At 47.0% G+C, this 17,186-nt stretch overlaps 1 protein-coding gene across 3 annotated transcripts in view; it reads right to left on the bottom strand.

Moving 5' to 3' along the window:
• Positions 1–4,603: 4,603 nt before the first annotated feature.
• RHOV (ras homolog family member V) overlaps positions 4,604–17,186 on the bottom strand; it is a 76,581-nt gene continuing 63,998 nt past the window's right edge. Inside the window, exons 2-4 of one of the 3 annotated variants that reach the window (XM_032622887.1) lie at positions 6,479–6,721; positions 6,228–6,286; positions 4,604–6,029 (exon numbers count right to left, since the gene is read on the bottom strand). In XM_032622887.1, coding sequence (XP_032478778.1) covers positions 5,586–6,029; positions 6,228–6,286; positions 6,479–6,686 — 711 coding nt within the window. In that variant the 5' untranslated portion in view covers positions 6,687–6,721 and the 3' untranslated portion in view covers positions 4,604–5,585. Of the gene's footprint in view, positions 6,030–6,227; positions 6,287–6,478; positions 7,024–17,186 lie in introns of all 3 variants that reach the window. The other 2 variants (XM_032622885.1, XM_032622886.1) reach the window with 2 other exon arrangements.

Here is a 17,186-nt window from a genome sequence, read left to right as displayed (position 1 = left end):
ACCCAGGTTATTAATAGAGTTCGCATACAATCTCAAAACCATCCTGAGTCTGACAATGAATTCCACTGTCATTCCAATTAGGGAACAAATCTGTCAGTGGAGGAAGCCTTGAGAACATTCCACTAGGAGGGCAGGCCTAGTTCAATGCTAACATCTCTCCTCACATCCCACTTCCAGCCCTGTCCCCCTCTGCCCGAGCCTAGGAAAACCTAATCTGTCCCGTAAACTATGCCTCCCAGCCCTGCCCTCTGAGAGATCCATTTCTAGGGGGCAGAACCCCCCAGGTGACACAGCAGAAAGAAGCCTGGACCCAGGGTCAGGACCCAGGTGCAAGCCCCATCTGCTTCACCTTGGTCGTGTGGCTCTGTGCTTCAGTCTCCTCATCTGAAAATTGGAGCTAGTAAGAGCTGTCTGGACCATCTTGAAGTTCGGTTGTAAGAATGGAAGGCGATAATGGAGGAGACCAGGCTGCCTAAGCATTGCCACGTACAGGGACAGAAAGCGGTGGTTTCCTGGGACAGCCAGCACTGCCCAGGCCTGGGAAGTCACTCCCTACTGTTGCCATAGCGTGACTAATGTGGCTCCTCGGCCGGCTGAGTTCCGCTCCCCGGAGGATTTGGCCCAGGCCCAAGGAGGGCGCTGACAGTGCAGCCCTGCTGGGAGTTGGGTTTCCCGGCAGCCAGGCAGTGGGCAGGTCTGACCTGTGAGAGCCTGGTTCCCGCCTGGGGCCTGGGCTGGTTGCAAAAGGGGCTGGTGCTCCTGACGCAGATTGCTCTCGGTCTCACTCACTCTTCCAGGCTGGTTCCCAGGAAAATGAGGAGCTCAGAGGGTGTGTCACCTCTGCCCCGGGCACCACTCTGCTCCCAGGGGGAAAGCAAGCCAGGCCCAGCTCCCTCAGGTGTGCACACACTTACACACCGGCCTAGCATGCATGCCCAGAACAAAGATGCACGTGGAGAGAGACCCCTCACACAGACCCACACAGAACTGAACCTGGGCACACACAGACACATAGACATACAGCCCCCAAGAAGCGAGGTCCAACCTAGATGTGCACCCACAGGCACAGAGACCAACTCACACACGCAGACACACACATAGAGTTGTGTATAATACATACTCCTAAGGGCAGACATTGTGTGGCTACACAGACATACACGTTCAGAGCTATACACATCTCACCTAGACACCCACATTTACAGACATGGATACACAGACTTGCACATATATGGAACGATTCAGAGGTTTGCACAAAGGTAATACCCACTTGAAATACACAAGAGTAAAAACAGGGACACAGGGGAATGTACATGAAAACCAATATGTCATATATACACACCTTGTCATCAGTTAGCATTTATTGAACACAATCTGCTAGTCATGCACCAACAGAAAGAGCTCCCCACGAGTCACACAGACACAGAAACTCAAGTTCCCTCATAAGTGCCACTTGGGATTATATGGGGGCCCTGTCTCCAGGCCAAAGATGAAGGACATTTTTTTCTGTCGATGGTCACCAACTCATGGTGGAAAAAATAATCAACTGTGGATATAGTCTCATTTATAAAAGAAAAAAATTATTTAAAGGAAAACAACCTAAATGCCCCCAATGGGGATCTAGTTGAAGAAATTATGGTCAGGGTGAAATAGTAAACAAACATACATATATGGTTATAGATTCTGGTCGGAGTTAATAATGACATGAAAAAACGGTTAAAATTAAAAAAAAAACCCAAATACAAAATTGTATATACAGCATAATCACAAGAAATATTTCAAAAATATGCATAGAAGAGAAGACTGAAAGGAAGTACATCAAAATATTATTACTGGGCTTCCCTGGTGGCGCAGTGGTTAAGAATCCACCTGCCAATGCAGGGGACACAGGTTCAAGCCCTGGTCCAGGAAGATCCCACAGGCTGCGGAACAACTAAGCCCGTGCACCACAACTACTGAGCCTGTGCTCTAGAGCCCGTGCTCCGCAACAAAAGAAGCCACCACAATGAGAAGCCCGCGCACTGCAACGAAGAGTAGCTTGCGCCCGCGTGCAGCAGCGAAGACCCAATGCAGCCAAAAATAAGTAAATAAAATTTTAAAAAAGACTATTAGTACATTTTCAATCTTCTAGTTCTTCAGATTTTCCAATTTTTCTACAAGCATTTATTATGGAAAAAGAAAATAGACATTTTAAAAAATCAGCTAAGAGTTGGTTACAGAGATATTAAAAATAATTTACATTAATAAGCACTAATGTAAGACTGAATATGTAAGAAACATACACTTATCCATTTAATATAATCAATGTTCCTTTAAATTTAGATTCAAGGGCAGAGAAAGCAGGGGAAAAGAGGCAAATGGAAGAGAGATAAAGAGGTAAAAACAGTCCCAGAAAAGTAGAGAGAGGACGCATTATAGAGAGAAACAGAAGCAGAATGAGACAATGGTTTTGGAACCAGAGGTAAATCCCTTTTGCTCTGCACGGGCTTGGGCCCCCGTGCCTCAGAGGGCCTTTCCAGCAAGCCATTGCTCTTTAGGGCTATCTTCAGGCCTCAGTGACACAAACCTGGAGATGAACTTTATCCTCAGGATCCCATACAGGGCACACTGCTTGGCTTTTTCATCTTAGGCACTTAATGGCCAGCAGCAAACATTGCCTGAGCTCAAGACTCTGTGGGAGCACATGGGCATGAGTAGGACTTTTTCTCTGTCTGTTTAGTTGGAGAGATGTAGCCTGAGCAAGTGACCAAATTTGGTGTCCCTTCAATGTGCCAAGAGAGCAGTGAGGACAGTAATACAGGTCCTGGAGAAGGGGAGTATTGATTGGAAGATGGTTAAAGGAGAAACAGCGCATCTGGGGGATTGCGGGGGTGGGGGGAGGTGGGGGCACTTTCTAGAGGATTTGGCAAAAGCACAGACTTGGAGTCAGAAGTAAAAAATTATTGGGGATCAGGGAGTGGGGATCACTGGGACAAGCTGGCCTTGTCCAGGTTGGTGTCAGATTTGAAGTCCTGAGTGCTTAAATGAGAAGCTGGGAGTTCACTGCAGGCAATGAGAGGTACTAACAGTCTTGAGTCAGGGAGGTGCCAGAGGATAAGGAAGCAGCGCTAGGGGGACTGGAGTGGGAAGCGGCAGTGGCAGAGATGTAGGAGCGAGGCTGATAAGGCTCAGTGACCCAGCAGGAGAGGAGACATAATGACATGGATGTGCTGGTACCATTAGAGAATTAGGGAAGTAGTTGGAGGTGGGGTGGCCCAAAGATCACCTAATGAGGCTTCCTTCCCTGACCCATGGCACCTCTAAGTCCCCTCGGAGCAGTTTGAAAACCTCTAATCCAGAGTCTTGAGTGTTTCATTTTGCAAATGAGGAAACTGAGGCACAGAGAAGGAAAAAAAAATTGCCTAAGGTCATGGTTGATGCTAGAGCCTGAACTTGAACCAGGAAGGGAATGTGTCAGGCTGGGTTGAGGTAATGGCAGGCCACGGAGCAGGGGTGTGAGACCCCCATCAAGACCTGGCTGCAATGGTGCAGCTCAGCACCTCCACCTGAGGGGGCAAGGGGACAAAAGGAGACAGGTGGCTGGAGTTCTGGGGGGTGGGCCTAGGTGGGACAGAAGTTGGACAGTCTTGGGTAAAACTAAACTTGGGGATTATCTGGGGTTTCACTTGGCTAGGGTTTCTGTCCCTCAGCCATATGCTGTTTCTCACATACACAGCTTCCTGCAGAGGGAGCTGCGCAGGGACAGAGTGCTCACCTGGCCCATTAGTTGCCTAGCAGGTGTTCCAGGTGTCCCAGGAAATACCTCTCCACACGAATAACACCCATGTACCTACTCTGGAGTTTGCAAAGTGCTCTTGTAGCCACTGAGTAATAATATCTCACTTGCGATATTACTGTTTTTCTCTGAGCCTCTCTTTCCTTATGGGTAAAATAAAGTGGTGCCCCGCCCCCCACAAATGTGCCCATTAAAGTTCCTTCCAGCTCCAATTCCAGGGAATGTTCTCTGGATCCCTGCTCCTCTCCAAGTCCTCAATCAATGAATGCTCACTCTCAAAGGATTTCTGGGACCAATCTTCAATTTAAGTTGCTGACAACTGGCATCCAGACCTTCACTGGATCCTTATGTGGACTTTGAGTGCTAAGGCTGAAGACTGGGTCCAACCAACTCAAGTCCAAGAAGTTTGGCCAGTGGTTGAGGTTTAAGCTGTATATGGGGGTCCTTTCATGCTCAGGGTCTGAACCAGAGGGCCACTCCAACCTGAGACCCTGGGCCCTGTGGACTGTTGGAAGGATCAGAGCAGGAAGGTTAGAAGGCTCAGGATTGCCCCAGAGCCCAGCGCTGAACACTGTGCTCTAGAAAGGAGGAGGAGAGGGGAGGGGCACCACCCGCCTGGTGAGGTCATGGGAAAGCAGCTCTGGCGCTGACACCTGGGGAAACCCGTTTCCAGGCTGCTTCCCACGCTAGCTTTCCTGGGAACCAGCTAAGCCCCAAGCGGGGAGCCCCCAACCCACCCCCCCAGTCCAGTTCCCATCACACTGTCCCATCTAGTCCAGCCCGCCCCTTTCGATCTAGCCTCATTCCTTTGGTACTCAACCTGCCTCCATCCAAACTGTTGGGCCTCGAGGGACCAGTGTGCTGACTCCTGCAGGAAATGACACAAGACAGCAGTTTCAGAAACTTAAGGCTTTATTTGCAGACTCTGCACTGCCTTATCTTCTAGGTTGTGACCTTGGAGAAAGCCCCTTCTTTCTTCAGGCTCCAATTTGCAGCTCCTCCCCCTCCTCTTGCTGGGCCTTGCCTCTCACTTCCTGCCCCACTCCTGGCCTAGCCAGTTTGGGCAGTGCCTAGGGAGCACTGAGACCCAGCTCTTCCCAGGGACCAGCCCTACCCTCCCTGGCCTTGGGGGTTGAGGACAGCCCAGGTGGCAGCCTTGCTCCTCAGCTGCCCCACTTCTCTGCTCTCCTTCTTTCTCTTCCTTCCAAGCCTAGCCCTCTCATCTGCCTCCTCCTCCCCAGCCTGCCTCCAGTCCCAAGGCTCCAAGCCTTTACTTTCGGACCCCTCTCAATCTCTCACTGACGTCCGTCTTACCCAATCCATCCTAAACTTCTCTCCAGTTCAGGGCCGGATGCCTTCCAGCCCTCCTAGATGCCCAGCTGTTCCCCAGGCTCTTCCTCACCCCTGTGCCAAGGAGCAGGTGGGGACCACCAGGAGTGGTCCTAATTCAGCCAGATTGACCTAAGGGCCCATGAGAAGAGACTGGGTATTGGATCCCAAACTGCTTGGAGGGAGCTGACACTGTTAGGATCATCCCATGAAAATCAAAGTACTGGGATTTCTCTGTACTTGAGAAATCCAAGTCAGAGAAATCCACAGAAATCCAAGTCAGAGCCTTCCCTCCTCCAGGCCCTAGGCTCACCCTGGCACATAAGAGTGGGCAGTTGGAGGCTGTGTTGTCACAGTGTTCATATGGGAACTGAGTCCCACGGGGGTGACGTGGCCCTGCCAGCAGGTCCCTCAAAGGCCCCATGCCCCAGGTTCTAGAAGTCTGTGGCCATTGGCCTACTGATCATTTTGCTGCCACAGCTCTTCAAACAAAGCAGAAGAACTTCTTCCAGTGGCAGCGGGAGAGGGTGCGCACACCTTTGGCATTCAGTTTCTTCTCCAGCCGGGCTTTGTGCTCAATGGCACTGAGAATGGCCAAGTCAAACACCTCCTTCAAGTTCTTCTGTGTCAAGGCAGAGCATTCCAGGTAGCAGCAGGCCCGGATCTTCTCGGCCAGACCCTGAGCCTGGGGTTGAGGCACGGGGCCTTTCCGGCCTCCCTGGTCCAGCTGAATCAGTACATTGACATCGTCCCTCAGGTCGGCCTGCGTGCCCACCAGCAGCACGGGCGCCTGGGGGTTGTGAGTGCGGATCTCTGGCAGCCATTTCTCTGTGATGTTTTGGAAGGAGCTGGGCTGCACCACGCTGAAGCAGACCAGGAAGACATCCGTATCCGGGTAGCAGAGGGAGCGAAGGCGATCAAAGTCTTCCTGGGATGGAAAGGCCAGGCCATTAGTAGGCTTATTCCCTGCCCCTGGACGCGGGAATCCGCTTGTCACCTGAGGTTGGAGACTGAGACTCGTAACTAAGGGCCCAAGGCCTTCTCCATTCCTGATGGATCAGGGGTCCTCCCAGCTTCCAGCCCACCTCACCCCAGACCAGCAGAGGCCGCTCCCTACTCCTCTCACCTGTCCCGCTGTGTCCCAGAGCTCAATGCGCACCGGGGCTCCGTCAACCAGGACTTGCACTGCAGAGGAGGAGCAGGGGAAAATCTGAGTTACAGCGTCCAGGATCCCACCAGGCCTCACCAGCGCCACCTCGGGGCCTGCTCCCGTCAGCCTCCCCGGCGGTTTCAGTGCACTCGCGCCTCAGCGCCAGCCCTAGCCCCGATGCACAACCCCAGCCCCTGCCACGCGGCCGCCGGGGCCGTTGAAATTACCGGAGAAGGTGTCCAGCGCTGTGGGCCGGTAGCGCGCGGGGTACCCATTGCAGGTATAGCTGACGATGAGGCTGCTCTTGCCCACGGCGCCGTCGCCTACAAGCACGCACTTGATGCCCAGCTCTGGGGACGCGCTGCCCCGCCGCGACGGAGGGGTCGGGGCCCGGAGCGGGGACGACTCGGCCTCGCTTAGCTCCCGCGGGGGCATGGCCCGCTCCCGGGACAGCCGGGTACCAGGCTCCGCTGTGCTCGGTGAAGCAAGGTCCGTAGGTTGCCTCTGACTGAACCTGCCGAGACCCGGCTCAACCGCCAGCAGCTAACCGCGGGTATATGGGGGGGCCCCGCCTACCTCATCTGCATATCCCATGCGGCCTCGGGCCCCGCCCACCCTCCAGGCCTCCTCTAGGACCTCCCTCTGCAGCGTACCGCAAGAGGTCAGGCAATCTCTCACACCCTGAGAAAGAGAGGCAGGCCAAAAAATGACGCTCGGAGAATCACACAGGTACGAGGACAAAGACTCGCCCAAATGAGGCAGATCTAGGTATCTTGGCAGAGAAAGATATCCAGGATTTATTGTTAGGAGGAAGAAGCAAATTGCAGAACACATAATGCTGCATGTTCAAATTAAAACAAAAAACTAGACATGTTTGTACGAGTATAAAAAAGTCTGGGTAATAAGTTTATTAATTAATGAATTATTTTTTTTAAATATAGAGATCATGAAGAGGCCGAAGATACACTCAGGCGTGAACTCAGCAGGCAGGAATGTAACGACCCCCTTCCACCGAAGAGCGTCCTCTAGACTCAGCCTGAAGGCAGGCTTTAAACACCTTCACTCTGCTCCTCTAAAGGAACTCAGGGTGCTGGAGAAGCTAGCTGGGGAGGATCTTCAAGGACAGTCCTCCAATTGAATATTTTCTAAATCCCCAAAGTTCCTAATATTATCTTCATCATCATCATCATCATCAAAAGCACATAGTAATTAACTATTTGCTGATGCTGTTCTGGGCCGCGCACTGTCCTTGCCTTAGAAGGAGTTTACAGACAGAGACAAGATATCCCAGGTAGCCCTAAGAAGGTCACCAAGAGAGCAAGTGAAAAATAGCCTGATGCTGATTTCATCTCTTTATTGCAGCCACACCAAGTGACACCAGGCCCAGAATCCTTTCTCTGAATTCCAAGCCCGTACAAAGATCTCAGCCTACACAAAGATCATTGAAAACACCGCATTCATGAGTTGTTGAAGGGAGACTGTTGGGAGGCAGATATTAAAGAAAAGAGATAATCCAATTTCTTAAACAGTTGGTAGTATAAAAATCCCTAAGTCAAAATCTCTAAATCTCTTGAAAAAAGTCTCAGGACCCCTGGTTTTTATTTATTTTTCTTTTTTTCCCCCACTGTTGGTCAAAGTTGAGGACAACTAGAACATTGCTGATTTAACCATTTAAAGCTTGACTGTGGGGAAATGGTAGGATCCCCAGTATCCACTTCTGCATCCCAATATCTACATCCTGCATTTCCTATGTCCGAGTGTCTGGGGATGCTAATAACCCCTAACTATAGCCCCCAGTGACTTCTCAGACACATCCACATAAGTTTATTCATCTGGCAAGTGAAAGAAGCCTCAAAGTGTTGTCTTGCCATTGTATAACCCAGGAGGTCTAAAAGCTATTCTTTTTGCTCTCCTGGAAAGGGAGGCAAGAATGGGAATTTGAAAGACCTAGACATCAAGAGACGTGCCCCAGTATTCCTACTTCTTCAGCTCATTAGCTGTGTGATTCCTGAGAAATCACTTGCTCCATCTCAGCTATAAAATGCCAGGTGAAGCATATTTATTTCTTAAGGTCCTTCTGGTGCTAGCAATCTGTTATTCAGGGAACCTGGGGAAGTTGCCTCAGCCCAGGTGTCTGGGACAAAATTAACACACACACATACACACCCAACACACACACACACACACGCGCTCTTCTTCACAGCACTCTTGTCCTTTTACCCAAGCTTTAATAGTTTTATTGTAGCTTATTACCCAAGCTTTAATAGTTTTATTGTATTTATTATTGAAGGTAATCCTGTTTAATTCTTTCTGCAGGTAGAAGGGGTATAAATAATACACAAATACACAAATGGGGGGAGGTATCAGCTGGCTATGGTTAAAGCCCTAACTTGGCCTGCAACAGGCCATTCTTCACTGGCCCCTTGGGTGGGGACACTTTCGAACCTAGGTCGTTCTGTCGGAGCTGGTTTAGGGACAGTCTTGTCAGCAAGAGGGGGAGGGAGGAGACAACCTGGGGAGCTGGTGAGTCATCTATTTCTCAGCTAAGGGCTTGTAATTCTGGCTGTTGCTGCTGGGAGAGTCCCCTCCCGAGGGTGGCTTGAGTCTTATTCCTGCCCACCTGACGGATTGTCTGTCCCAACTTCCAGTCAGATACACATTTGCTAAGACTAAAACGTCGCCTTGACTTTCTCCTTGGAGAAATGATTGATTTTAGGATTGGACTAGGAAATATACAAGATGAGCCTGGGAACATTTTGTAGCACAGAAAGTAAGGAAGTGCTAAACAAACAAACAAAACAACAGGAAGGTGGAGATAAGTTAGAGGACACAGGGGCCAACTGAAAGAGCTTCCAAAGGCCAAATCTGGGACAATTGGAGCGACAAAATAAACCAGTATTGGATTATAACCCAAAGTATAAAATAAATAGCTGCTAGTCTATTCTGATATAAATGATTGAATACATAAATAAATGGGGGATAATAGCCAAATCTCCTGTGAAGAATTCCAAATAATGTATGTATATACTCCACCCTCAAGGAGGAGTGTAAACCAGCAATCTTGTGGGCTGTGTATAGTGATTTCCTTGCAAAGAGGACAGTCTGAAAAGGGTGGGGAAATAAATAACTTTACAGTGGAGAATCCTGACAAACACTCCCTCAAGCAGGTGATCAAGATTAAGATAAACACTGATAAGTCAAGTTGATAGTATGCACCCTTGATGTGATGTGATGAGAATGACATTTTACCTCTGAAGAACTCCAGCCTAATCATGAGAAAAACATCGGAAAAGTTCCAACTGAGAGACATTCTACAAAATGCTGGCCCAGTACTCCTGAAAACCGTCAAGATCATCAAAAACAAGGTAAGTCTGAAAAACTGCCACAGCCAAGAGGAGCCTAAGGAGACATGACAATTAAATGTAATGTGGGATCCTGGGTGGGATCCTGGGAGAAAAAGAGGACATTAGGTAAAAACCAAGGAATTCTGAATAAAATATGAACTTTAGTTAATAATAATATACCAATGCTGGTTCATTAATTGTGACAAATGTATACCATACAATGTAAGATATTTATAATGGGGGAAACTGGGTGTGAGATACAGGGAAACCCTGTGCTATCTTCTCAATTTTTCTGTAAATCTAAACTGTTCCAAAATAAAGTGTATTAAAAAACAAAAAAACTGAGCTTCCCTGGTGGTGCAGTGGTTAAGAATCCACCTGCCAATGCAGGAGACACGGGTTCGAGCACTGGTCCAGGAAGATCCCACATGCTGTAGAGCAACTAAGCCTGTGCACCACAACAACTAAGCCTGTGCTCTGGAGCCTGTGAGCCACAACTACTGAGACCCTGTGCCACAACTACTGAGGCCTGCGTGCCTGGAGCCTGTGGTCCGCAACAAGAGAAGCCACTGCAATGAGAAGCACGCGCACCGCAACAGAGTAGCCCCACTTGCCGCAACTAGAGAAAGCCTGCACGCAGCAACAAAGACCCAACACAGCCAAAAATAAACGATAAATAAATTTTAAAAATTAAAAAAAAAAAAAATTAAAAAAAAAAACTAATAAAGAAAAGTATGGTACTGGAACAAAAACAGACACATAGATCAATGGAAGAGTATATAGAGCCCAGAAATAAACCCTTGCTTGTACAATCAATCTACAACAAAGGAGGCAAGAATATAAAATGGGGAAAAGACAAGCTTTTCAAAAATGCTGCTGGGAACACTGGACAGCTACATGCAAAAGAATCAAACTGGACTACTTTCTCACACCATATACAAAATAAACTCACAATGGATTAAGACTTAAATATAAGACCTAAAACCATAAAACTCCTAGAAGAAAACATGGGCAGTATGCTCTTTGACATTGGTCTTAGTAATATTTTTTTGGATCTGTCTCCTGGAAAGGGAAACAAAAGCAAAAATAAGCAAATGGGACTACATTGAACTAAAAAGCTTTTGCACATTGCAAGAAACTATCAACAAAACAAAGACAGCCTATTGAATGGGAGAAGATATTTGCAAACAATATATTCAATAAGGGGTTAATATCCAAAATATACAAAGAACTCATAAAATTCAACGAAGAAAAAAACCAAAACAAAACAACCCGACTAAAAAATGGGCAGAGGACCTGAATAGACATTTTTCTGAAGAAGACACGTGGACGGCCAACAGGCACAAGAAAAGATGCTCAACATCACTCATCATAAGAGAGATACAAATTAAAAGCACAATTGTCAGAATGGCTATCATCAAAAGACAACAAATAACAAATGTTGGTGAGAATGTGGAGAAAAGGGAACACTTGTGAATTATCAGTTGGACTGTAAATTGATGCAGCCACTATGGAAAACAGTATGGAGGTTCCCCCCAAAATTAAAAATAGAACTACCATATGATCCAGCAATTTCACTTCTGGGTATTTACCTGAAGAAAACAAAAACAATAATTCGAAAAGATATATGCACTCCAATGTTCATTGCAGCATTATTTACAGTAGCCAAGATATGGAAACCACCTAAGTGTCCATGATAGATGAATGGATAAAGATATGGTATATATGTACAAAGGAATATTACTCAGCCATAAAAAATGAAACCTTGCCATTTGTCACAACATGGATGGATCTACAGGGTATTATGCTAAGTGAAATAAGTCAGACAGAGAAAGACAAATGCCGTATGACCTCACTTATATGTAGAATCTAAAAAACAAAACAAAACGAAATAGGGACTTCCCTGGTAGTCCAGTGGCTAAGACTCCACACTCCCAATGCAGGGGGCCCGGGTTCGATCCCTAGTCAGGGAACTAGATCCCACATGCCGCAGCTAAGACCCAGTGCAGCCAAATAAATAAATACATACATAAATATTTTAAAAAATAACAACAATAAAATAAAAAGAAGAGTCGTAATTACAGAGAACAAACAGGTAGATGCCAGAAGGGAGGAGGGTGGCAGGGAGTGAAATACTGAGGGGATTAAGAGGTACAAACCTCCAGTTATAAAATAAATAAGCCACGAGGATGTAAAAGGAATATGGTCAATAATATTGGAATAACTGTGTGGCAACAGATGGTTACTAGACTTATGGTGATCATTTCATAACATATGCAAATGTCAAATCACTATGTAGTACATCTAAAACTGATGTAATATTGTATGTCAACTATATCAAAAAAACCCCAAAAACCTAAGCCCTAAGTTAAAAAAAATTAGCTAGCTTAGGGAGAGTGTAAGATTAATAAAATAGTTTTAATTAGCAGAAAAACAAAACAAAACTAAAACGTGGCCCTGACATTGAATCACGGCAGTCATAACATTTTGTTTCCAAAGTGTCCAACACAAGGTGTATGGAGCTTTAGACTTGTAGAAGTGCTTTAGTTTGCCCTATCTCACATGATACCCAAGTGCAATTGCTGGGGTCTGTGAGGGGTGTTAGGGGGAGTATACAGGGGCCCAGAGAAGTTAGGGGACTAGCCTCAAGATCAAAGAAGCTAGTAAGTGGCAGACAGTCCCAGAACCAGCAATCCACAGGTTCACACTCAGGTATGGTCAAATTCTTAGGCATTTCTGTTAAGCCCATATCTTATTTAAAATTACTGCATACATTGGAATACCTACAGCAAAACCTCAACTCAGTAAGAATAAACCAAAAGAAATCTACCCGTACCCCACCACCGCGATTTTCCTATTGCTGAAAAAGGGATTAACAAAAAAGAAAGAGTTTACTCAAAAAGTTCAGTGCATAGGCTCTTTGTGAGTGAAATGCACCTCATGTAGTCTTTTTCTATTTCTTCTGCATACTAAACTCCAAAGCCTCCGAATCAGGCTTGCTACTCAGAAGGAGCCCAGAGACTCAATGGGCAGGTCAGAAAGCTTTGAAATAAAAAGCGGATGCAAGAAAAAGAATTTTGGGCTTCCCTGGTGGCGCAGTGGTTGAGAATCCGCCTGCTGAAGCAGGGGACACGGGTTCGTGCCCCGGTCTGGGAAGATCCCACATGCCACGGAGCGGCTGGGCCCGTGAGCCATGGCCGCTGAGCCTGCGCGTCCAGAGCCTGTGCTCCACAATGGGAGAGGCCACAACAGTGAGAGGCCCGCGTACCGAAAAACAAAAACAAAAACAAAACAAACAAAAAAACAGCGGATGCAAGAAAAAGAATTTTATATCTAACACTTAATTTCTTTGTCCATCATACTTCAATAAACCTGGGAAGAACACTACTTATTTACCAACATACTGATGATAATACAATAATTAGGCTGCACACTCACCAGGCTTTCCAGTTAATTAATTGGATTTTTCTCTACTCGGTGTACTTGTGTCCTGGGAGAGAGCTGGCGGCAAAGTCAGCGGCCTGGGCTGAGTCAGCCTCCTGGTGCCGGGGGAACAGGATCTTGCTAGTCAGCCCTCCAGCCCCTCCATGCCATCTGTCTCTAGGATCAGGCTGCCTCTGGAGCGTCGGCCCTGCCCTGCCCACTGTCCCGCATCCAGCCTTGCTTAGCCTTTGCTTCTCCCTGTCTTTCTCTCCACCCTGTCTCCATCTACCTGATCCCAACTGCTACTGCCCCCCTCAGACAACTCTTTCCTGCCCAGTATTTTTTTCTTTTTCTTTTCTTTTTTTTAACTGCCTTCAGGAGTTGCCAGCTAAAAACGTTCATGTAAAAGAACTCCCCTCTCCTTTCATTAACAGAGTTCCCCTTCTAACTTCCTTATTTCTGATCACGTAGCACAATTCTCTCAAGCTAATGAATTGGAAGGAGTTGGAGCCGAATACTCTCCAAACCTTCCGATGCACTTGGACTCCCTCCTCTCCATCCTCCCCCGTCCTCAGTCCTTTTCGTGAAGTACTTGACGCCCCTCTTCCTTTTAGCATCCCTTGCCCAAAGAATCACCTCCTGCCTGCCTCCCTGGCTTTGTTCTGCTCATTTCTAGTGCGCTCAGTCTTCCTAAGACAAGTTTATTCTGTCACCCTCCCACTAAAAAACCTATAGTGAATCCCTGTTTGCCATTGGATAGACTGTACAAGTCCCTGCTGGCATCCCACAGCCTCTAATTACAGTATACCCCCAGGATGGGATAAATAGCCACTGAAATAATCCTTGAGAGAACTTCCAATGATGTAGGAAAATGTTAAAAATAGTGTTAGGGCTTCCCTGGTGGTGCAGTGGTTGAGAGTCCGCCTGCCGATGCAGGGGACACGGGTTCGTGCCCCGGTCTGGGAAGATCCCACATGCCGCGGAGCAGCGGCTAGGCCCGTGAGCCATGGCCGCTGAGCCTGCGCTCCGCAACGGGAGAGGCCACAACACTGAGAGGTCCGTGTACCGCAAAAAAAAAAAAAAAAAAGTTAAATGATACAGAATTATATAAACAGTTTGAGCCCAGGTATTTTTTTTTTAAAGTGTACAGTTAGAATAAAAGAGAGTCCTATATGAAGGACATAGACCAAAATATGGAGATTCATCGCCATTGGGTGGGAAGCCTGATATATAATGAACACTAAACACGTTAGCAATTAATATTATGTTGCTTTATCATCATTTTCTCTCCTTTTTCTACAATGAACATGTTATTTTACACTAAAAAAAGTTACTGGGCTTTCCTGGTGGTGCAGTGGTTAAGAATCCACCTGCCAATGCAGGGGACACGGGTTCAATCCCTGGCCCGGGAAGATTCCACATGCCGCGGAGCCACTAAGCCCGTGTGCCACAACTACTGAGCCTGCGCTCTAGAACCCATGAGCCACAACTACTGAAGCCCGTGCACCTAGAGCCCATGCTCTGCAACAAGAGAAGCCACGGCAATGGGAAGCCCGTGCACTGCAACGAAGAGTAGTCCCTGCTCACCACAACTAGAGAAAGCCCACGCACAGCAATGAAGACCCAAAGCAGCCAAAAATAAATAAATTTTACAAAGTTACTGAAATTAAAAAATATATTTGTCGTATATTTAGAAAAAAAAGAGGAAATGCACCAACATGTCAATGACTACCTCTGAATGGCAGAATTATGAATAGTTTGTTCTCATTCATTCCTTCATTCCATGAGGTTCTTTTCGAACCCACTGTGGGGCAGTCACTGTGGAAAGTGCTGAGTGCACGTGGATGAACAAAACAGGCCTCACCTCTTTCCCCACCTCGCTCTACCCTACATTAACCTCCCTTCTCTAAACTCATTGTCTGTTTCTCTCACTTTGAGAACGTTATGTGTTTCCTGTGTGCATATCATATACTTCAAGCAGCTGGGAACAGGGAGGGTCTCATACAACTTCTGGCTCTTACTGCCCCAGTCCAGTGGCATCCCACTTAGGAGGAGCTTATTAACTCTTTGTGGAATGAATAAATGAATGGGGAGGCATGATTTGCCAAATGATAAAGAGACTGATAAGCAGGCAGCCCCACCTTCCCTGATGTCACAAGCACTTGTCCAAATGGCCAAGCCCTGGGTTCAGCCAAATCCTCAGTTACTTCTCCTCAAAGACTGGCTCCACTGGCCCAAAGCCTCCTCTTGAATAGAAGTTGGGGCCTGAGACCGCCGAGGTCCACTCAGCTCCCTGGGGTTAACGCTAGAGTGTGTGTTTTCCTCTGATGATGAGGATGATCATTATGAACATTAGCAACTTTACAGAAAGAGGACCCAATAAACAAGCATTCAATTAATAATGACATCCAAATTCTCTTCTTGGCATTGCTTATATAAATTCACATTTTACATAGTTTTAATCAGGGATGATATTTACATTGTTTAACAACTGGTATGGCTGCAGAGAGATGCTAGTCCTTGTGCTGGAGCAGCTTTTTAGAAGATCTTTAGTGTGCCTGATATTAACCCTTTAGTGGCTGGCTCCTGGGGAAGAGTGATGGGGAGGGGTACACTCAGGGAAGTGGATTTTTTTTTTTTTGGCCACATCGTTGCGGCACATGGGCTCTAGAGCACGTGAACTTAGCTGCGACATGCATGTGGGATCTTTGTTCCCCGACCAGGGATCGAACCTGCGTCCCCTGCATTAGAAGGCAGATTCTTAACCACTGGACCACCACGGAAGTCCTGGAAGTGGATATTTTAACAACTGGTGTGGCCACATCGGTGTGTACCTGCTGAACTTCATCAGTCTGGTTGGGTTTGGAGTGAGTGTGAACCAAGCAAAGAGGGCTTGGAAACAGCCTGAAGAAACAGCAGGAATCACGCCCAGAAGGGAAAGAGTCTTGTCCATTTTGGAACTAAAACTATCTCAGCCTGGCCAAGGAAGAGAGTGGTGAGAAATGAGCTGGAGAGGGAGGCAGGAGCCCAATCCAGGTCACATCACAGCTTTTCTTTTCCTTCAGGGTTATTTCACTGGGGAACAGCTAGCCTAGGGTGACCAGGACTAGGGGGTATCCTGGGACACAGAACTTTCAGTGCTAAACCCAGGAAGGCTGGTCTCCCTAACTAGATCTCTTTTTCCTCCTGTTAGTAGGTCCAGCCTGCTCTTCAGAAAGACCACAGCAATTGAAACTAGAAACAGAGCAGGATTTTCCAAACCACCATGAAATCACCTTTCACTATTTTTTGTAAAAGTGCTGATAGAAAGGTACTGGGTTTTGTTCACATTTAAGTTTGTATAAAGCTAGTATTTCTCAATCAACTTCCTTTCCCTGCCTTTATTGCAAATTATGCTTTTGTTAACAAGAGACAAGATAGCTTGATGGCTAAGAGCATGGGCTCTTGGCCAAAGCATCTGGGTTGGTATCTGGGTTGTGTCCCTTAATAACTGTTGTCTTTTCTGGGCCCCAGTTTCCTTGTCTGTAAAATGAGATTGATTAAAATAGTACCTGCTTCATAGAATGCTGTGAGGATTAAATGAATTATGGAGAATGCTCAGAATAGTGCCGGTACAGAGAGAATGCTCTGCAAGGGTGCACTAGTGTTATAATTATCTTCCTCTGGGACAGGGCAAGTTTTTTCAGATGAAGTCATGGCTCCACCTGAGACTGAACAATACAAATTTGTCAGATAAGGTAGATTCGGAATTTCTTCTTCTGTGACCCAGACAGGGAACACAAAAAGTCATCATTCTAATACACTGGTATTGTTATTATCTTTATAGGTGAGGAAACTGAGTCTCCATTGAAGTTAAGTGACTTGCCCAAGGCCTCACGGCTAAGACTGAGCCAGGATCGCAGAACCCCGTCTGTCGCCCCACCATCACCCCCGTTTCAGTCCTCCCCTTAAGAATGGTGGGCTATGGGGACTTCCCTGGTGGTCCAGCGGGTAAGACTCTGTGCTCCCAATGCAGGGGGCTCAGGTTTGATCCCTGGTCGGGGAACTAGATCCTGATGCATGCCACAACTAAGAGTTCACATGCCGAGACGAAGATCAAGTGTGCCACAACTAAGACCCAGTGCAGCCTAAATAAATAAATCTTGAAAAAAATAAGAGTCATGGGCTA

Source organism: Phocoena sinus, chromosome 2 (genome assembly GCF_008692025.1).
Source record: "Phocoena sinus isolate mPhoSin1 chromosome 2, mPhoSin1.pri, whole genome shotgun sequence".
NCBI lineage: Eukaryota > Metazoa > Chordata > Mammalia > Artiodactyla > Phocoenidae > Phocoena > Phocoena sinus.
Note: the sequence above shows the minus strand (reverse complement) of the source record. Positions and strands in the feature narration are given on the sequence as shown.